Source organism: Serinus canaria, chromosome 1A (genome assembly GCF_022539315.1).
Source record: "Serinus canaria isolate serCan28SL12 chromosome 1A, serCan2020, whole genome shotgun sequence".
NCBI classification, from domain to species: domain Eukaryota; kingdom Metazoa; phylum Chordata; class Aves; order Passeriformes; family Fringillidae; genus Serinus; species Serinus canaria.
The window spans coordinates 9768798-9786249 of NC_066314.1; the positions used below are offsets into that span (position 1 = coordinate 9768798).

Below are 17452 nucleotides of genomic sequence, written 5' to 3' on the forward strand. Positions count from 1 at the left end.
TCATGTCTCTCAGAATCCACAACCTCTGACAGGTACATCTTTGCTGTTAGAGCTAAGATCAATTCTACTTGATTACTTCAACCAGCATCTGTTTCACCAAAGAATCTCATCAGTTTATCACACTAATTCATTTAAATAGATGTATATTTTACTGAATTTAGATAATGAGTAGCCTGAATTTGATTTTTGTTATTTGCTATGTAAAGGAAAGCCTTGGTTTATGGCAAGACCTGTGCTGCTGCTGCTGCTGCTGTTAAGTGATGCTCTTATCAATGCCTGAATAATGTGTCCACTACACACATAACAATTGTGTGAAGCATGTTAACTCATGCCTACAACTGCCTGAGGAGGAATTTTGAGAACCTTTCTCTTCTGTTTACACAAGATTATTTGTTTTTCTAAGGGTGAAGGGGATTATTCTAAAGCTGTTATTGTACCATTAGCACAAGTGCTAGCACAGGCAGAGAAACTGCCTCAGGCTAGTTTACAGGAAGAATATTTCCTAGCACTTGAATCCTGTTTGTTTTGTCATGCTGGATGATCATGAAATAAATACAGGGAGATGTTGCAGAAAAAAAATATTGAAAATTCAGATTTATTATTTATTTTGTTTTCCAATTCTTTCAATGCTTTTGGGATCTATCATCATGCGTGGGGCCAGCACTTGTAATGGCTTACTATGTGATGTTTTTTTAGTACTGAAAAAGAATGTTTCTTAAATATATCTCTCAGCCAATCTATCGGAAATAATATTTCACTTGAAAATAAATCCCATATTTAAAAATAAATTTAAAATTTTAAAAATACATTCCTATATTAAATAATGTATTTTTAAAATTACATTTAAAAACACATTCTTATATCTAGCTAACCTGTCTAATCCAGTTGTTCACCAACACAACATAGAAGCCTCAAAATCTCTATGTATTCTTCCTTAGAACAGCTGTATAAATGGGAAAAGCTGGTCTCTGTTTTGTAGGTGCAAATGTTACTTATATATACTTCATCTAAATGCAATTTTAAATTTTGTGTGAAGCCCATATACTCACACATGCTATTTATTCCATAGCCAAGTATTTAACAGCTGTCCAATTCTGTCAGAACATAACTTCATAAACTCCTAATTCCCCAGTTCTTAAATGCTGGACATACATACACAGTGTAGAGCAGTCTGATACTCTGTAGGTTATATCTGTTTTGTGCATCTGCTTCCCATGGTAGCTCAAATTGAAAAGCCTTTTGCATTTTAGGTTTGTATAACAGGTCTTTGTGCAAGGCTCTCCATTCCTCTCTTGTTGTAAACTTTTTCTCAGTTTGCTGACATAACAGATGTTCTAAAAATTAATTCAGGTTTCATATGCTGAAGTGGATGCTTTTCACATTTGCATTTTGAAAATTATGTTATAAATTGTAAAAAAATGCTTCATTATATTGGCTTTTGGAAAGCCTGTTTCAAGATGATTAATTTTTCCATAGTGAGGATATTTGTGAAAGAATTTGGAAATATCAAAACCCAAAATAAAATGCATAGATAAGTCTGTTCATTATTATCTGGAACATATTCACCCAGTCTTTCTTCCCATGTTAAAAAAACCCTTCAGTACCTCTAAGCTACAAAGGGCATTTTCAAACAGAGTTTTTGTGTATTAATGTTTTTTGTCTGATATTGTCCCACTGCTCTGAGTCATGGCCAAAGGGTACATCACTTCTGTTCTCAGGAGGCTCTTGGGCTGTCCTTTTCACCATAGTAACCAACAGCATGAAGGGATCTTCCTACCAGCAGCCCTGTGAGAAGAATGTGTAAAATATGAATGCTTGAGCCACAGGCACCCCACTCTTCCCCTACCACCTGTGGGTCCATTCTTCCCCCTAGACTTATCCCAAGTTATCCTATCCTGAGCTCCTGCTGCAGTCCCAGTTCCAGTGAGCAGTCATGTGTGGGGTTTGGTGGGCAGGGATGGAGAACCCTTGCAGCTGTGAAAAGGTTCTTAGAGGATTTTAGCAATGTTTAAGCCATTAACCATTCCATTCTCTCACATTACTATCAATATTCTCATGGCAGCTTTTTTTTGAAGAGAAATTCTAGGCTCTGTTGCTCCACTGTCAATCATCTATTTTGACAGAAGATGCCAAGAGCAATTCTGAGATTTCCATTAGCTACTCTATGAGCTCTGAAGAACTCAAAAGTAAACAGCAATTGAATAAAACACCTCAAAAAAAAGAATTTCAAGTCCATGAAACTTTCAAGAAGGATGTAACATATGCTCATTCATATGTTTAAAGGCACAAATCAGGAATTAGTCTTTCATCCATTGTAAGACAAGCCCTCTTCCAAAAGCAAAAGGAAATTCTGGAATAAGGACACCTTGTTCCCAGTGGAGGAAGGTTGAGTTAGGGAATATTTAAAAACTTGACTCAAAGGAATACCGAGTGGGTTTTCCAGAGACAGTAAACTGGTAGGAACTGTCAACTCCCTCAAGGGTAGAAAGACCAGTTTAATATAAAATAAACAGTGGCACAAAATTTGGATATTTTATGAGTTTTGTTTTACATTTAATGATTCTTAACTACAGTTAAAATCTTTCAGATTTTTATAACAAGTGAACAGATTGACTCATAAAATTGTCAATTGAATTTATTTTAAAAGTAGATGATAAATGTAATAATTTTGGGTAACTTAAATATAAATAAAAATAATATTATTAAAAATACTAGAAATTTTCAGCCTTTTTCCTGCAAGCAGTTTTCCATCATTGATGTATAACTCAAGAGTAATAGCCCGTTTTCAAAAGTGCTGTGAAAGGAAGCTCAAATATATTTTGTGGGACTCTTTTTCACAAACACTGCTGAAATTCAGTATTATGAAAACAGTAAACAAAACCAGAGGAGTTTCTTAGGTAAAACTATGAGTCATTAAGTTCAAAATTTGGGTTCTCAGTGATAGGGCAAGAGAGCCCAAATTATTAGAAATGTTGAATTGCTTTCCCCTTACTAGCAGGAGATGTACATCTACCTGCCTAGTTATTTGACTTCATAAGTCTAATTCCAGAACCTTTTATTGGCTTTGAAGATGTCATTTTAAGGTGACTCTTGACTAATTCTAGTCCAGACAGAGGCTTTCAGTATTTTTTGATTCAAAATAAAAGCAGTACTCTTGCAGTGATTTATTAAGATCATTGAAATTAGCAATTCATTCCAATCCAATTGAAACTTTTTCTGGTTTTTTATAAATATTTGAACCTGTAACTTGTGGGTTTGCACATGTAGGGGTTTGTTGGTGCTGTGTGGACAGCATGGTATTTCAATCTAGATCAGGTTTCAGTTTTAATTTATAATTAACCACAGAGCACTGGACAAATCTATTGCTCAAAAATAAATTAATTTAAGTAGTTTAATATGATTTGACAGATATTAAATTACTTAAATTTTGTGAGGCATCTATCCAGGTAATTTGAATGCTAGGTTTTAGAAAGCAGCTGTCTAGAAGAACAATTTAATATAATTTTTTTGGTGGACTACTTGGAAGTGTTGATATAAGGTAACTAGTTCCTCTTTTAATCATGAAATTCTTTTTAATTATAGAAATAATTAGGATTATAATTGTTAATCAATGTTTCATTTAAATACTGCAGTGGGAGGCATATTATTTTCACTGCAGCAATTACTAATTAAACAAACTTTAAAAAAAACTTTGTATTTATGTGCCTTTTATCAGATACCATCTCTCCCTTTGTTCATTTTGTTGGGTCTTTTTGGGGTATTTTTGTTTTGGTTTTTTTGGACTGCAGACAGCAGACATTTATTTGTAGTTAAATATGATACAGGAGGCTTTCTAGCTACACTAATAAATCTACTTAAGGAAAATTGGTTGCATAGGATTACTCAAATGAAAACACAGCCCTGATTTAGATGAATGTTTAGTAAAAAGCTCTTTGATCAGCAACTCTGACTCAGCTCTGTTGGGGAAGTACACTAAATAACAATTTTCCCAAGGGTTATACTAGAAAGGGTAATACTGATAGGGAGACTGATAGTGCTGATAGTTTCAGATTTCAGCTAGTGGAATCTATAATATCCATAGCAGTGGCATGATGATGCATGAGTAGATTCAGCATCTTTTATGAGGAAATGCTGAGCACAGGAACACTGGGACAGTGTTTGGTCTGCAGTGACCAAAGGTCTGAAGGTGAGAATGTGCCCCACTTGGTTAAGATCCAAAAGGTTGAGTCAACTCATAACAAAAATAAAACTGAGAAAGAAATACTATCCTGTTCCCAGCTGTCCCAAATCTTCCCAATTCTACCTGGAAATTTAACAAGGGCCTATGGGAAGTTCAGCTGAAAGCTGGTGTTCACAATATGGTATTTCTGGCAAAATATATATCTTCCAGTCTCCCAAACATCTGCATAGATCTGTGACTTCTTTCTGTTGTCTTTGTGGAGGATTTTTGTTGGGGTCTTTCACAGAGGAGAAAGCAGAGTCCAACCTGCAGCTCCACACCCTTCCCTTATCACATCACCTGGACACACAAACTTGTCCTCTTCATTTGACCTTACCTGTATGACCTGTATTAGAGAAGAATTCTTACTTTAAGTAAGAATCATGATCATGCCCTGATCATGAATACATGTGATTAGTAAATTCATCAGCTCCCTCAGCTTAAAGATGTGTCTATGTTATTAAACAGGGTAAGCCAGAGTTTTATTGGAACCCTTTAGAGAGTCCCATGGTGTGACTGAAGGGACAATGTGTGCTGGCAGCTTTTCCCAGTGGACAGCACTGAATGCTGTTTTCTTTCTTAAATACTGCAAAGTTCTTCAGTTTTGTTCCAGGAGACTTTGTGTTCTCAGAGACACCTGGATTATTTTGTGTTGTACTGCATGTCATATGTATCCTTCATGGATATAAAACACAAGTTTTCATCTGCAAAACACTTCTGGTTAAAAAAAAAATAACTAAAACATCATTTTGTTCTCATTTTGCAGATAAAAGAAACAGTTATAGAGATATAATGGCTTCTTCAGTGATCCTCTGAAGGTTAGGTATTCAAGCCAGGGGTATGCATAGCAACAATTCTTTTAGTATTGAGTGTGCATTTTTGATAACTCATACCTAAATTCAGTTTAAATATCAGCAGGTCTGGTAATCTCCTCTGGATGTTTGTCATATCAGTACTGAAGAGTACAGTGAAAAGAACTGCTGCATTCTTCCCTTTCTTTACTGTAGACTTGCCTTCTACTTGGTCTTCCTTTATTTATGTAATAAGTAGGTATAATGTGATGGAAATTTTGATTAATTAGAAAAAAATCTCTTTGCATTGCCCATGCCAGTATTTTAATAGTATATTCCTATGGAATTTGAGCTTATAAGGTATTAAATGGAAAAATTCACACATAAAGAAAGCAGCACTTCAGTGATGATTTTCCAGAAAAATAATCTTGTCCCTAAAGTCTTCAAAATTTTGGATTAAAAATATAGATAGAACAGAGCTATTTTAATAAGGATTATCTCTTATCCTTCATTAAAAAAACAACCAAAAAAAAAAAAAAACCAAAACCCAAAAAAAAACCCAAAAAAACAAAAAACCAACCCTTAACCTGTTTCCAGATGTTAGTGAATCAAGTTTCACTTGGCTACTAGAGCTTTCCCTGCTTAGACAAGTTAATAATAGAAGAGTTTTAAAAATCAATTTCTAATAAAATAAAATGGTATCTCTCAAAATGAAGAACTTGCTGTGCACAGCTGCTCTTGTGTTAGCAATTAATGGCAAGCAATACTGCTGTGGCCATGATATTGAACTCTCCAGAGAAAGTAATTACTGAAGCAGATACTAAGAGACTGGAAAGCCTAAAAATCCATAGAAAATGAATCAAAAGCCTTGCAAAACTGAGAAACTGAGAATGTCCCTTTTTTTTTTTTTTTTTTTTTTTTTTAAGGTTTTATATTTTATAGCTGTTAGTTCCTGTTAACAGCTCAACATTTAAAGGAGCCTTTAAAGTAGACAAACAAAGTAAAAGCACAAACACTTTCCTGGTAATGCAGCTTATAAATTATCAATTAGTGCAATTAGTGTGTGTGAGGCAGATAGTTCTACTCTTTCATAGAAATAAGCCTCTTTGAGTGTTGTTCACTTTTTTTTTTTTCTTTTTTCCCTTGAAATCTGAGAGGGAGGAACAGGCCATGACATGATTTGTATCTAACCATACTCATCATAGAATTTTTGGTGGAAAATGCCTCTAGGATCATTAAGTGTAGCCATCAGCCCAGCACCACCATCACCTTTACCACTAAGCCATGCCCTCAAATGCCACATGCACACATTTTTTTTAACTTCCAGGCACGGTGACTGCCACTTTCCTGCATGTGTCAATGCTTCACAACCCTTTCTGGCAAGAAATTTTAACTAATATCCCACCTAAATCTCCCCTGGCACAACTTGAGGCTGTTTCCTCTCATCCTGGTCCCTTGTTACTTGAGAGAAGAGATTGGCACCCACCTCACTACAACCTCATTTCATGATTTGAAAAATCTTACAGTAAGTTCAGTTATGGCTCATTTTTCAGAACTGATGTGCTGAATTTTGCAGTTGCACAGGCAGATCCATGGAGTTACAGGATAACCTGCTATTTCTAATGGAATTAAATACTGCAGCTCACCATGCCTTCATGCTGAAATTCATGGCATCTTTGTGTCTTTATGATACAGATTTAAATCTCCAGAACTTGCTTTTATAGGAGAAAAAGGAAAACCACACAGCTTGTTCCTTCTTCTTCTTCTCAAGCTCTTGATACTCCACCCCTCTTTGGGGAAATGGTGGCTAGTCCAGCTGAAACTAATGCAAGCAACACATTTAGGATGAAATTCAGTTTATACATGCAGAAAGAGGAATGTTTGCTTCTGAAATAAGATAACAGAAAGAGGTTCATTTGAAGTGGCAGACTGCAGCATGTATTCTAATCACTCTTGGGTGTTTTGGCACATAGGGATCAAAAATCAATATATTTGTTTGTGTGTGGGCTATTCCCATATCAAATCTTTGCTTAACTGATTTGTGATAAAACTGAGTGCTGTATTGCCCATAACATAATCACCCACTACCACATGGGTAATACATTCTAAAAAACTCCAAGATTATTATCCTCTCTTTTCTGTATTGTGATGATGCTCTGAAAGTTACTGAAGATACTGCACAGGCCTGTCTATTTTAGATTTTTCCTGAACACATTTTAAGGTCTTGGCAATTTCAGTCACTAAGAAATAAAATCACAAGGGAATGGCTGCATTCAGTCCTGACTGAACATCTGGTGTGGCAGCACAGAGCTGGTCAGTAACAGTCTCTCTCTTGGGAGGATGGTACTAACCAGAATTAATCCAAGGCATCATTATGATTTAGATATCCTGAATACTAATTATTGCAGTTGAAAACTCTTTATGATTAATAATGTTGGGGGCTTTTAAAGTTATGGCTGTTTCTTATTTTTAGATATCATGTTTCACCTTTTACTGGAAAACAGTTAAGGAATTCTACAAAAATGCTGCTGCTACACTGAAATTCATCTGACTTCTTTCTGAGTAGAAAATTGAGGAATATCCCATTTCTCAAATAGACATGGCTATCACATATCTGAAATCAGGATTTTTTTCACATAAATTCATTTAAAGAATTATGAAATATCAGCAAAGTATATGTTGTAACTTACACCTTGGCTGAGGAAGACTTTGCTGAATCTGGCTCCGGGGGTTGAATAGTCTGTGGTTTTGATTATTTTGAATATCCACATGACTGTTAGTTTGAGACATTGCAAGATAAAATTTAGAGTGTGTGTCAAAACAAAAAGATGCAGTCTGGGATTTGATAACTGGTATTTGTTACCTTTCTTAATATCATCCTTTAGCCTCTTTTCTCAAATGTGTTAATAATGTAAAGGGATGAAAAGCTGTTAATAATTCACCTCTGCCTCTCTGTTCCTTGCACCAGTAGAACAGGGCAGAACTTTCAGGAGATTTTCTCTCATGACACTCACCTGTGCCTCTGGAATCATCTCATGACTTCAGAATGGGAGGTTGTAGCCAGGGTCTGCCTTTCCTAGCAAATATTTTCATTTAGGCTCTGTGACAGTCTCTACAGTGCATTAACTGGTTCTGCTTGTAACCAACAAACCTGAGGATTTCCACTCTATATGTGCAGAAATGACAGAAAAACATGGCTTGCTCTTGCTTGAATTATATCCAGTCCTTGTATCTCAAAAATGCAAACAGAAGTGGGAGGGATATCAAACCCAATGAATAATTTATAAAGTATCAAATTAATCCACATGCCAAACAGGAAAATCATCAAAAGGGAACATGAGTAAAGCCTGATGTATGCACCAGAGAGCTGTGAAGTGTTGACACAGTTCAAAGATACTCATATGCAACGATGAGCTGTGGTGGGCTGATTTCTTGAAGATTTTGGTGAACCAGGTTCCAAACAACCTTATAAAAATGTATTAAACCATAGATTATATAAACAAAACTGTAAATCTCAAAATCCTTGATCAATTTAAGTTTTTGAGGGGAAATTGTAATCCTATTTTTTGTGTTTTTCATTTTGCTTTTATTTTAGACCACATAATAGCTTTTGTCAGTCAGATATAAGCCAGTTTCCCCAAATGGCTGTAGAGTGTGTTCTGTATATGGACCAAAAAGCAACACATCTCTTTCATTGGTCTTCATCCCTTCTAATTATTTCTTGTATAATTATTAATGCATACTTACTTATTTTTACATAGAAAATATTTATCATCTATTAAAAAGGTTGTTTTAAAAATATTAAATCAGGATAAGTCAAAATTGATCAAATATATGGAGATCAAATATCGTAAGGGAATTTCAGTTTCCTATTAAAAACAATTTCAACAATATCCATAAATGCTCAGAATGTTACTAAAATCAGTGAATACATTTCAGGCCTTTCAAAGCCATCTAAAATGAAAAGTGTTATCCAGACAGAGACTAGGAGGAATGGGTGATTTAGTCATGTTAGTTCTTGAGGTTGGAGAGGGAATTCAGCCCTTCTTTGCTGTGAGTGAAGATACTAAGGGCTGAGTCCTTATTTATGTTGTGCAGAGCCAGAGCCTTGCAGTGGCTTTCTACTAGATTATGTAAATGGTTGTAGAAACCATCAGAAAGATCAATAGAACAAGTTTTCTCATTATACATTATATATCTTAATTAGTGCATGATCCAGCAGCCATTAATATCTTGTGATAAATTGTGCAGACTTTGAAGCTTAAGCATGTAGAAGCTTGTTTTATTTTTTTTCTGGAAAGAAAATAATATATTTATTAGGAAAACAAAACTTATTGACCCATGGCACAGCAAATAGTGATTTAACAGCCTGGTAATAAATCATGTTTTTAAAGACCTTCTCTGGATCTCCCTGAAGCTGCTGACAGTCATTCCAGGACTGTGTGCACTGCAAGAGCCATGCTAATGAGCAAACAGTAGAATTTAGTTGTTGTGTTCACCACTGTGTCTGTCTACCCAAAACAAAATCTGTGTTACCATTCACAATCTCATTCATAATCTCCAGAAGGACCAGACAGGCTGTCAGTAGTGTGCTGAGTGGCTGCTGCTCAGTTCATTTGTAATTGCACTGTTACTAGAGTTTTTAGCCTAGTTCTCATGAATGGCTTCCTTTCCATTGTTCTTTTTACCTGCTAATATAGTTGTATTCAGAAAGGGACAGTTTGTGTCTCACTGCAATCCAGGCTACTACTGAAAGCTATGGTAGAACTGAGTCCAGGTTTAGCAGCTCAAGGTTTAACCAAAGGAATTCTGCTGTAGATCAGTTTGGAAAAAAATGCCTTCACATCCTTTATTTTACTGTCTCAATCAAAGGTTTTGAGCATCTTCTCCATATTTAAAAAACAAAACCAAAGAAGAGGAATTTTTAAATGTGTTCAGATTTTTATTCCAGTTAAAAACCCCTTATAAAGTGTTATACAACCATTTGGTGCTTTTAGAAATACTAGGGAAAGTTTCAGGAAATTCAAATTTTGGTATTAGGTGTTCAAGTTGGTATAAATTTTGCTTCTTCATGTTTCTGAAAGGTTTGCCACATGCTGTTTAGTCTAAAGGCCCTGGTTCTGAAGGGCTTTGTTGAGAGAACTGGTGTTTCCATTAAGGATGTGATGTACTTGCCTCTGAGGTGGTGTTACATTAACAGGTATTTGCAGCTCTCAAGTTTTGCAGAGAAAAGTAGCTGAATTATTTCTCATGATTATCTGTTGCACAGCTAAAATGAAATCTTAACCCATATTTCTGTAAATGTTAGTTTAGACTTAGAAAAATTACCCTGTAGTTTAAAATAGGATGTGAAGATTGTGATATCAAATGAATTCTAGCTAAATATTCCTATGATGGTTTTCAGTAGATAATTTATGTTAGCTAAAGGGCCATTCTGTCATTCTGCCTGTAGAAAATTTGTTCAGTTTTAAATTATTGCCTCTGTCAGCATTCACTGTCACAGTAGTATATGAAGATGATGTTAGAAATGCCCTTTTTCAGCTCCTCCCTTCAAATTCTCTTTGAACCACCATCCTTTTGCTATACAAAATGCGCTTAAGGAGTTGAACTTATTTTTCATGTGAAATAAAATAACATTACCAGTGTAAATTGAATTTTCCCTGTTGTTTAGAAAGAAATCCAGATGACAAGTTGAGATAATTCTCTGTTTATGAAGGCTGTCCAAGATATGTGTCAATTAAGAGGAAGATTTTTGGTAGGGCAGAGCCTTTTTACTGAATGTCACTGAAATGACTGGAAGTTTTGGCAAAGATATGGCAGCCTTGGTCAGGATCTTGATTAATTTTTGCTATTTCACCTAAACCACTCATAATAAAAACTGAAATGAAAACATCCCATGAAGATTTTGCAAGTCTCAGGGAATGGATCTGAAAGATGGATTTTCAGATGGAATTTCTATGGAAATGACAGCCTGGACAGAGACAAAAAAATCCATCACTGAACGTGTGCTGACTTTGTAGGCTCATAAAATACTGGTGAATTGAACCTGTGCATGTCTAAGTAATGATACAGAAGTAAGAATTTTAACATATATCTGTCTTAAAAAATCAGATTTTTTCCTACCTGAAAATTTCAAATACTTTTATCCTGTCAGGTCCCAAAGGACCTTTCAGGTGGTCTTGTCTGAAATCATAGACAAGACAGGTTTAGATTTTGAGGTTCTTCTGGTGTGCAACAATACACAGTGTGCTCTGTGGCTGCTAAATGTGGGTTACAGTCACCTTAAAGGTTCCAGTAAGTGATAGGCCAGATCATGGTTTGGTCTCTTAGGAAATGATTAATTTTGTAAAATCAAAAAAAGGCAGCTGCTCAAAGCTGATGGCTTCCTTTATATTCACGGGTGAAGATATAAATCTTCCATTTTGTCTTAGGTATATTATTTTTCAGGAATAATTCTGGAGCTGCCCATATCTTTCTTTATTTCCTGGACAGAAAAATGATTGATGTCAGGAAATAGCACCCCCAAGGCTTTTGGCATACAGTGAGAGAACAAATTGTGGAACATTATCTCATTCCCTGTAGCTTTTCACATTTTTATTTGTGTTCGTTAAGCTGTCACATGGTTTTGAAAGGGTAATTTTATTTTCTAGTAAGGAAATAATTCCCACCTTTGATGAAAATTTGGGTAAACCCTAGATTAAACACTTAAGAAAGGTCATCATTTTTAGCATTTTCTTTACAGAGACATAAGTATTTACATCTCTTTTTTTTTTTTCTTTTTAAGAGAATATGCTACTTTCATGTTTCTTTTCTAATATGCATTTTTAGGTAAAGCTCTTGAGTCAGTGAACAATTTTTTAGGCTCATAACTGAGATACCATTATTATATACAGCAATTTTTTTTTTAATTAAGTGAGTTGTTGTTAAAAAAGTTATTTGATTATCTGAAGTGTTTAGATTGAATTTTTGGTTCCATTTAAATCAGTGGTCAGTTAAAGTCAGTACCTGTTTCTTCAACACACTTGGCCATAGACATACACACATATACATACATAATATATATATATATATATATATATATATATATATATATATATACACACATATACATATACATATACATACACACATATACATATACATATACATACACACATACATACACACATACATACACACATAGTTTTATTGCATTGTATTATGTGGCAATGTGTATAAGGATGTCTAGGTATTTCAACAGCATATAAAACAAATACAGACTCTTTTTTATCCATATCAAATGTTGATATTTTTATAGTGCAAAGTCTGTGTACTGATTCATGACATTGTTGTAATTAAAATACTTGAGATAAAGTTTTTTATCATTCCATACATTTTTTTTTTTTCTTTTTAGCTTCCCCATGGGTAGACAAAAGTCGAACTCCTAACAAAATAGATCTGTATGATGTACGCAGAAGGCCATGGTAAGCTGTCTTTTTAAAGGTTTAGTAGATATAGATATATATATATAGATAGATCGATGATAGATAGATATATCGATAGATATATAGATATATAGATAGATATAGGTGTATATATATATATTATTTATACTAAAATTATATACTATAAATACTATATATATACTATATTTCTAGATATTACTGTAAAATTGTTTCTAATGGTTCTTATTTTATATATTGTTATTTTCTTTTTAAACTTTTAGTTTTTCTAAATAAAAGAAAATTCAAATTGTACTTCTTGTTATGCAATATCCACTATAGTTGATGTACTGTTGGATTACATGGACTTTACATAGGAGGACAACTATCTCATAGGTGTAAGACAGTTAAAAACTGATTTTTTGCCAACATAAATTATAATACTGAATATTAGACTGAACCATTCTTCCAGATTTTTGGAAATATTTAAAAATATGCCTCAGTGGTTTAGTCCAGCAATAAAATCACTAGATGTGTAAAAGATGGGAGACAGATGGAATTACTTCTCATGATTTTTTTATGTAAGCCTCTCAAGACATAAAGCACATTGATACTTGGATATAGTTGGACATTTTTTTTTCAAAGGACTAAGTATTTCTGCCTAAGCTGGACTGAGTGATAATTCATCTGTCATCAAGGTCTAGCTATGAAACAGCATTCCTGTTTTTCAGTTGTGTGAAAACAGTGAATTTTGATTAGTATGTCCTGTGTCCAGACTACCCCAATGTGGTTTAGACTTAGATTTACCTAGGAGACACATCCAGAGAGGAAATAACAACACATGGGTTAAAAAACAACACATGGGTTTTGTACTAGCTACAACAGGAGGATGCCATTGGTTCAGCTTCTTTGAGTTTAGAGATCCCAGAGTGTCTTCCATCACCACAAAAAAATGTTTATGCAAATTTATGTATTTCATACCATTTATTTCTTTCAGGTATATCCAAGGAGCAGCATCTCCCAAGGACATGCTTATTTTAGTGGATGCGTAAGTGTTTAGTGTCTGAATACTGACATTAGTGGGGTGAAAGTACTTTGGGACATGGAACAAATCTCTGCATGCTGAAAAAATAGAGAAGCAATTACGGGGTCCATTTATGCAAGGTTCAAAAATCTTGGTCTGAGCAAAATGAATACATAATAGAAAATAATTCCAAAAAGCTCAAACCAAACATGAAAGTTATTTAAACTGGTGGCATAGGAATGTTTATTTAAATCACTTCAATATTTTTCTGTTTCCAACTCATTAATTACTGCAGCAGTCAAATGAATATTTCTTATGTGCATGCCAAGATTTGTTGTAAAGCACAAACCTAAAAACAAACAACTAGAAGCATTGCAATAGATGTGACAATGATTTAATGCACCTGAAAGATAAGAATTTGGACTTTGTGTGTTTTACAATACAGATTTAAAAATTGCCAAGTTCAGTTACTATAAAAATTTGCTAGAAAGCAAACAAAGAAATGCATAAAAATTTGCTGTCTGCCTTACCAAGGCTTCTGTGGTGTAGGCAAAGTTGAGGGACTGAAGAGAGCATTGAACCTGACGTGTCAGATTGCTTTGTGCTTAAAAACTTCTCAGGCACAGAATTTGCATTTAATGCTTTCACACGTGGTGAAGTGCTTTCATATTAGCAGTGAGTTTTATCAACATTTGTTATTTCTTCACTTCAGCTTAGGTTTTGCCTTGAATCAAAGAAGCTGTCATTGGCATCTCTGGAAATCCAGAGCTGTAAATCTGAGTGTAGGAGTATAAAATGTTTAGATAATGCATTGGTTGAAGGTGTTAAATTCAGTTTTCTTGAAAAGGAAATGAATAAAGGATGTAGCATTATGATGTTGTCTGAGGCACAGGACTGGGACTTTGTGCGCCAGTTTTGGACTTGAATAATTATGATTAGTTCAATAACACTAATGATGAGTTGGAGAATTCAGGAATTAAATTGAAAAGTTTAGTGTGAAAGTGGGTGCTCTGTATTTTCTTTTCATGTTTTACATAATATTTGCTGAATTCAACTTTTCTCTTGTGAATTTTTTCAGGAGTGGGAGTGTCAGTGGGCTGACATTGAAGCTGATCCGCACGTCGGTCATTGAGATGTTGGAGACCTTGTCTGATGATGACTTTGTGAATGTAGTTTCAGTGAGTATCTGCTCTTCCCACAGAATTTGCATTGTCAACAAAGCCAAAAGCAAACTAGTTTTAATACCAGATGTGGGATACTTGAATGTTAAGCTGCAAAGAGACTTAAAATATACTGTATTTGTTTTCTTATAAAATAAAATAATGTCCTAGATTTGATATTGCATATACCTTTGAGTGAAGGGCAAAAGTAATTTAAATAAACCCCTGCATAGCCAAATTCTCCTTTCCAGTACAATTTTATAGTCTGTATGAAACCTCTCCCATTAGATTGATATATGCAAATTCCCCTGAAATAATTGCTGCTTCCCAGATTTTCTACACAGAAGATATTTGGAATGCTCATGTTGTTTGATGCATAATGACAGTAGATATGGAGCCATTTATCTGGCCTGCCCAAGAAATGTTTCTGAGAACTTTTACAGTTCTTCGCCACTTGATGGGTGGCAAAATATTTTTTCTCATAATAAATAATAAAATAGGGTGAAGAATCTATGAAGAAGGTATGGGAAATTTTCCATTTTCAGAAGAATACCTTGGGTGTCATGTTTTAGCCTCCAGAAAAGTTTTCTAATTTTTTTTTTAATTAAGCTATTCAACTGTAAAGTTTTGATTCTATGGATTTAATATGAGAAAACTGGCATATTCTTAATAACAAGAGACAGCCTCAATGATTAGTAACTGGAATGATTTTGGAGATAATTTTCAACTTGCAGGTTCATGTTGTAGCCAGCCTGAGAGAGAAAGACCTGAAATCTAACTGAAAGAAATCTTTTTTAAAACTACCTATTGCTTCATGGTTTTCTGACAGTCTAGCTAGAACTTTCTGCAAGGAGCAAATAAGTGTTTATTCTTAATGGTATTTCATTTATTAAAGCTTTTAATAGTGCATAAGACCATTTTCCTTGATTTAAACTGCAGTGAATAAAAAAAACCCAAACAAACTCATCCTGATTTTTTAAAAATTATTGTTATTAAAGGAAATAAGCTTCTCTGTAATAGTATTGGGGGGTTGAAATCTTCTTAGTTTCACCAATTAAAAAAAAAAAGTTTGTAATATAAACTGATGGAAATTGATTACAATGTTCAGCAGAGCTGTGCCAGCTTTCCCTGCTGGAAAATCTGGATCCCTACCACCTCTTGATTTACACATATTTCCAAACTCTTTTGTTACATTTGTTCCAAGATGAACAGAAAGAGTCATGTTAATGCTAAGCTTTCCTTAGGCTGTGAGTATTTTATTAGCTAAGGGTCACTATTATTCTAATGAGGCCTCAAGGCTGGGATTTGTGTCAAAAAAGGACCAAAAACCCTCAATATTTTTACAGAATATTTCCCCAGGGGTTTGTTATTTACAATAAGTAAGGGCCATTTTTTTCCTTTGAATGAACTTTAGAGGTTCACATCAGAAATTTGATTGCAGAACCAAAAAGGGCATTTTGGTCATGTTGTTTTCATCATCACTGGAGGGCAGCAATCACAGAAACGTGCATAATAGAACATGGCATCTCTAAATCTTTCATAAAGTGCTTTTTAAATGTTGTTCCCTTATAATTTAAAATTTTCTTTATTAAAACTTTTCAGTATTTTAATTACTTTGATATTACCTATGTTTTCATGTATTCAGATGATTTATGAAGGGAATTGTGGTGGAGGAGTTACAACATATATATATTTTATTTCTCTAATAGACAGGAAATAATAAGCTATAGATAGGAAACAAATGGTTGTACTACTATAAGGCATTCTATATGTGAGAGAAGTGAACCCAGAAGTTTGGTCTTTGTAGATTGCTTTTTTAAACATTTCTTTTGTTTTTTAAGGATGTGGCAGAATCAGTTTAATAGTTGGACTAGATAATCTTTCAAGTCTTTTTCAACATAAACAATTCTATGATTCTATCTTCTTGAGTCACAAAATATTCCATAATGGAGTAGGTCTATCTAAAATCCAACTCTAGGGCTTTCTTAGTAAACTCAACAGGAAAAAAAAAAAACAACTTAAACATTTTGTTCTAGGTGACATAAATGCAGATTTATTCAATATTTTTTGAAAAATTATTCAATATGTTGTATGTCTTTGCTTAAGAACATTTCCTCCTGAAGCATCCCAGTATTAGACATGATAGGCTAATCAAAAAGTCCAAAAAGCTAGGTGAAAATGTTAATACAGCATTAGCATGTGGATACATGAACACTAACACTAACTAGAAGTTATCCACAATTTTTCTTTCCCTCATGGATCTTTTGGCCTAAAATGTGACAGTTGTTTTATGGCTTGTTAGCTTTAATAACCATGGAGTCTTTGGTCTGGGGTTTTGAGTTAACTAGAGAGCTGTTTGACTGCTAACCTCTGCCAAGATGTTGTCCCACAAAGCCCATATGCATGATGATTCATGCCCACAACTGAAAGACATGGATTTGAGCTCATGTCAATCACTTCTTAAAAATGACAGGATGATTTAACAAACTGTGCCTTGGATATGAGGAAATCCTAGGGAAAAAAAGCTTAAAAGTAGATGGGCTAAAAACATTAGTTCTACTGAATAAATGTAGTTCCTTTATGGTGTTGTGAGGTCCCCAGGATGAGGTGAGAGATTAGAATGTGACTCTGGGTTTTCAGAAGGCTGATTCTTTTTTTTTTTAATAATATCTTTGATATTAAATGGTAACATTATTATATTATAATAATTATATTAATTATATTATAATAATTATATTATATTATATTATATGATATTATATTATATTATATTATATTATATTATATTATATTATATTATATTATATTATATATATTAGATTATATTATATTATATT

At 34.0% G+C, this 17452-nt stretch overlaps 1 protein-coding gene across 4 annotated transcripts in view; it reads left to right on the forward strand.

Moving 5' to 3' along the window:
- The window catches only part of CACNA2D1 (calcium voltage-gated channel auxiliary subunit alpha2delta 1), a 359850-nt gene that overhangs the window by 247662 nt on the left and 94736 nt on the right, over positions 1-17452 (forward strand). For all 4 annotated transcript variants that reach the window (XM_050986216.1, XM_030237746.2, XM_050986223.1 and 1 more), the window contains exons 8-10: positions 12404-12473; positions 13429-13479; positions 14534-14633. In XM_050986216.1, the coding sequence (XP_050842173.1) occupies positions 12404-12473; positions 13429-13479; positions 14534-14633 (221 nt within the window). The remainder of the gene's footprint in view (positions 1-12403; positions 12474-13428; positions 13480-14533; positions 14634-17452) is intronic.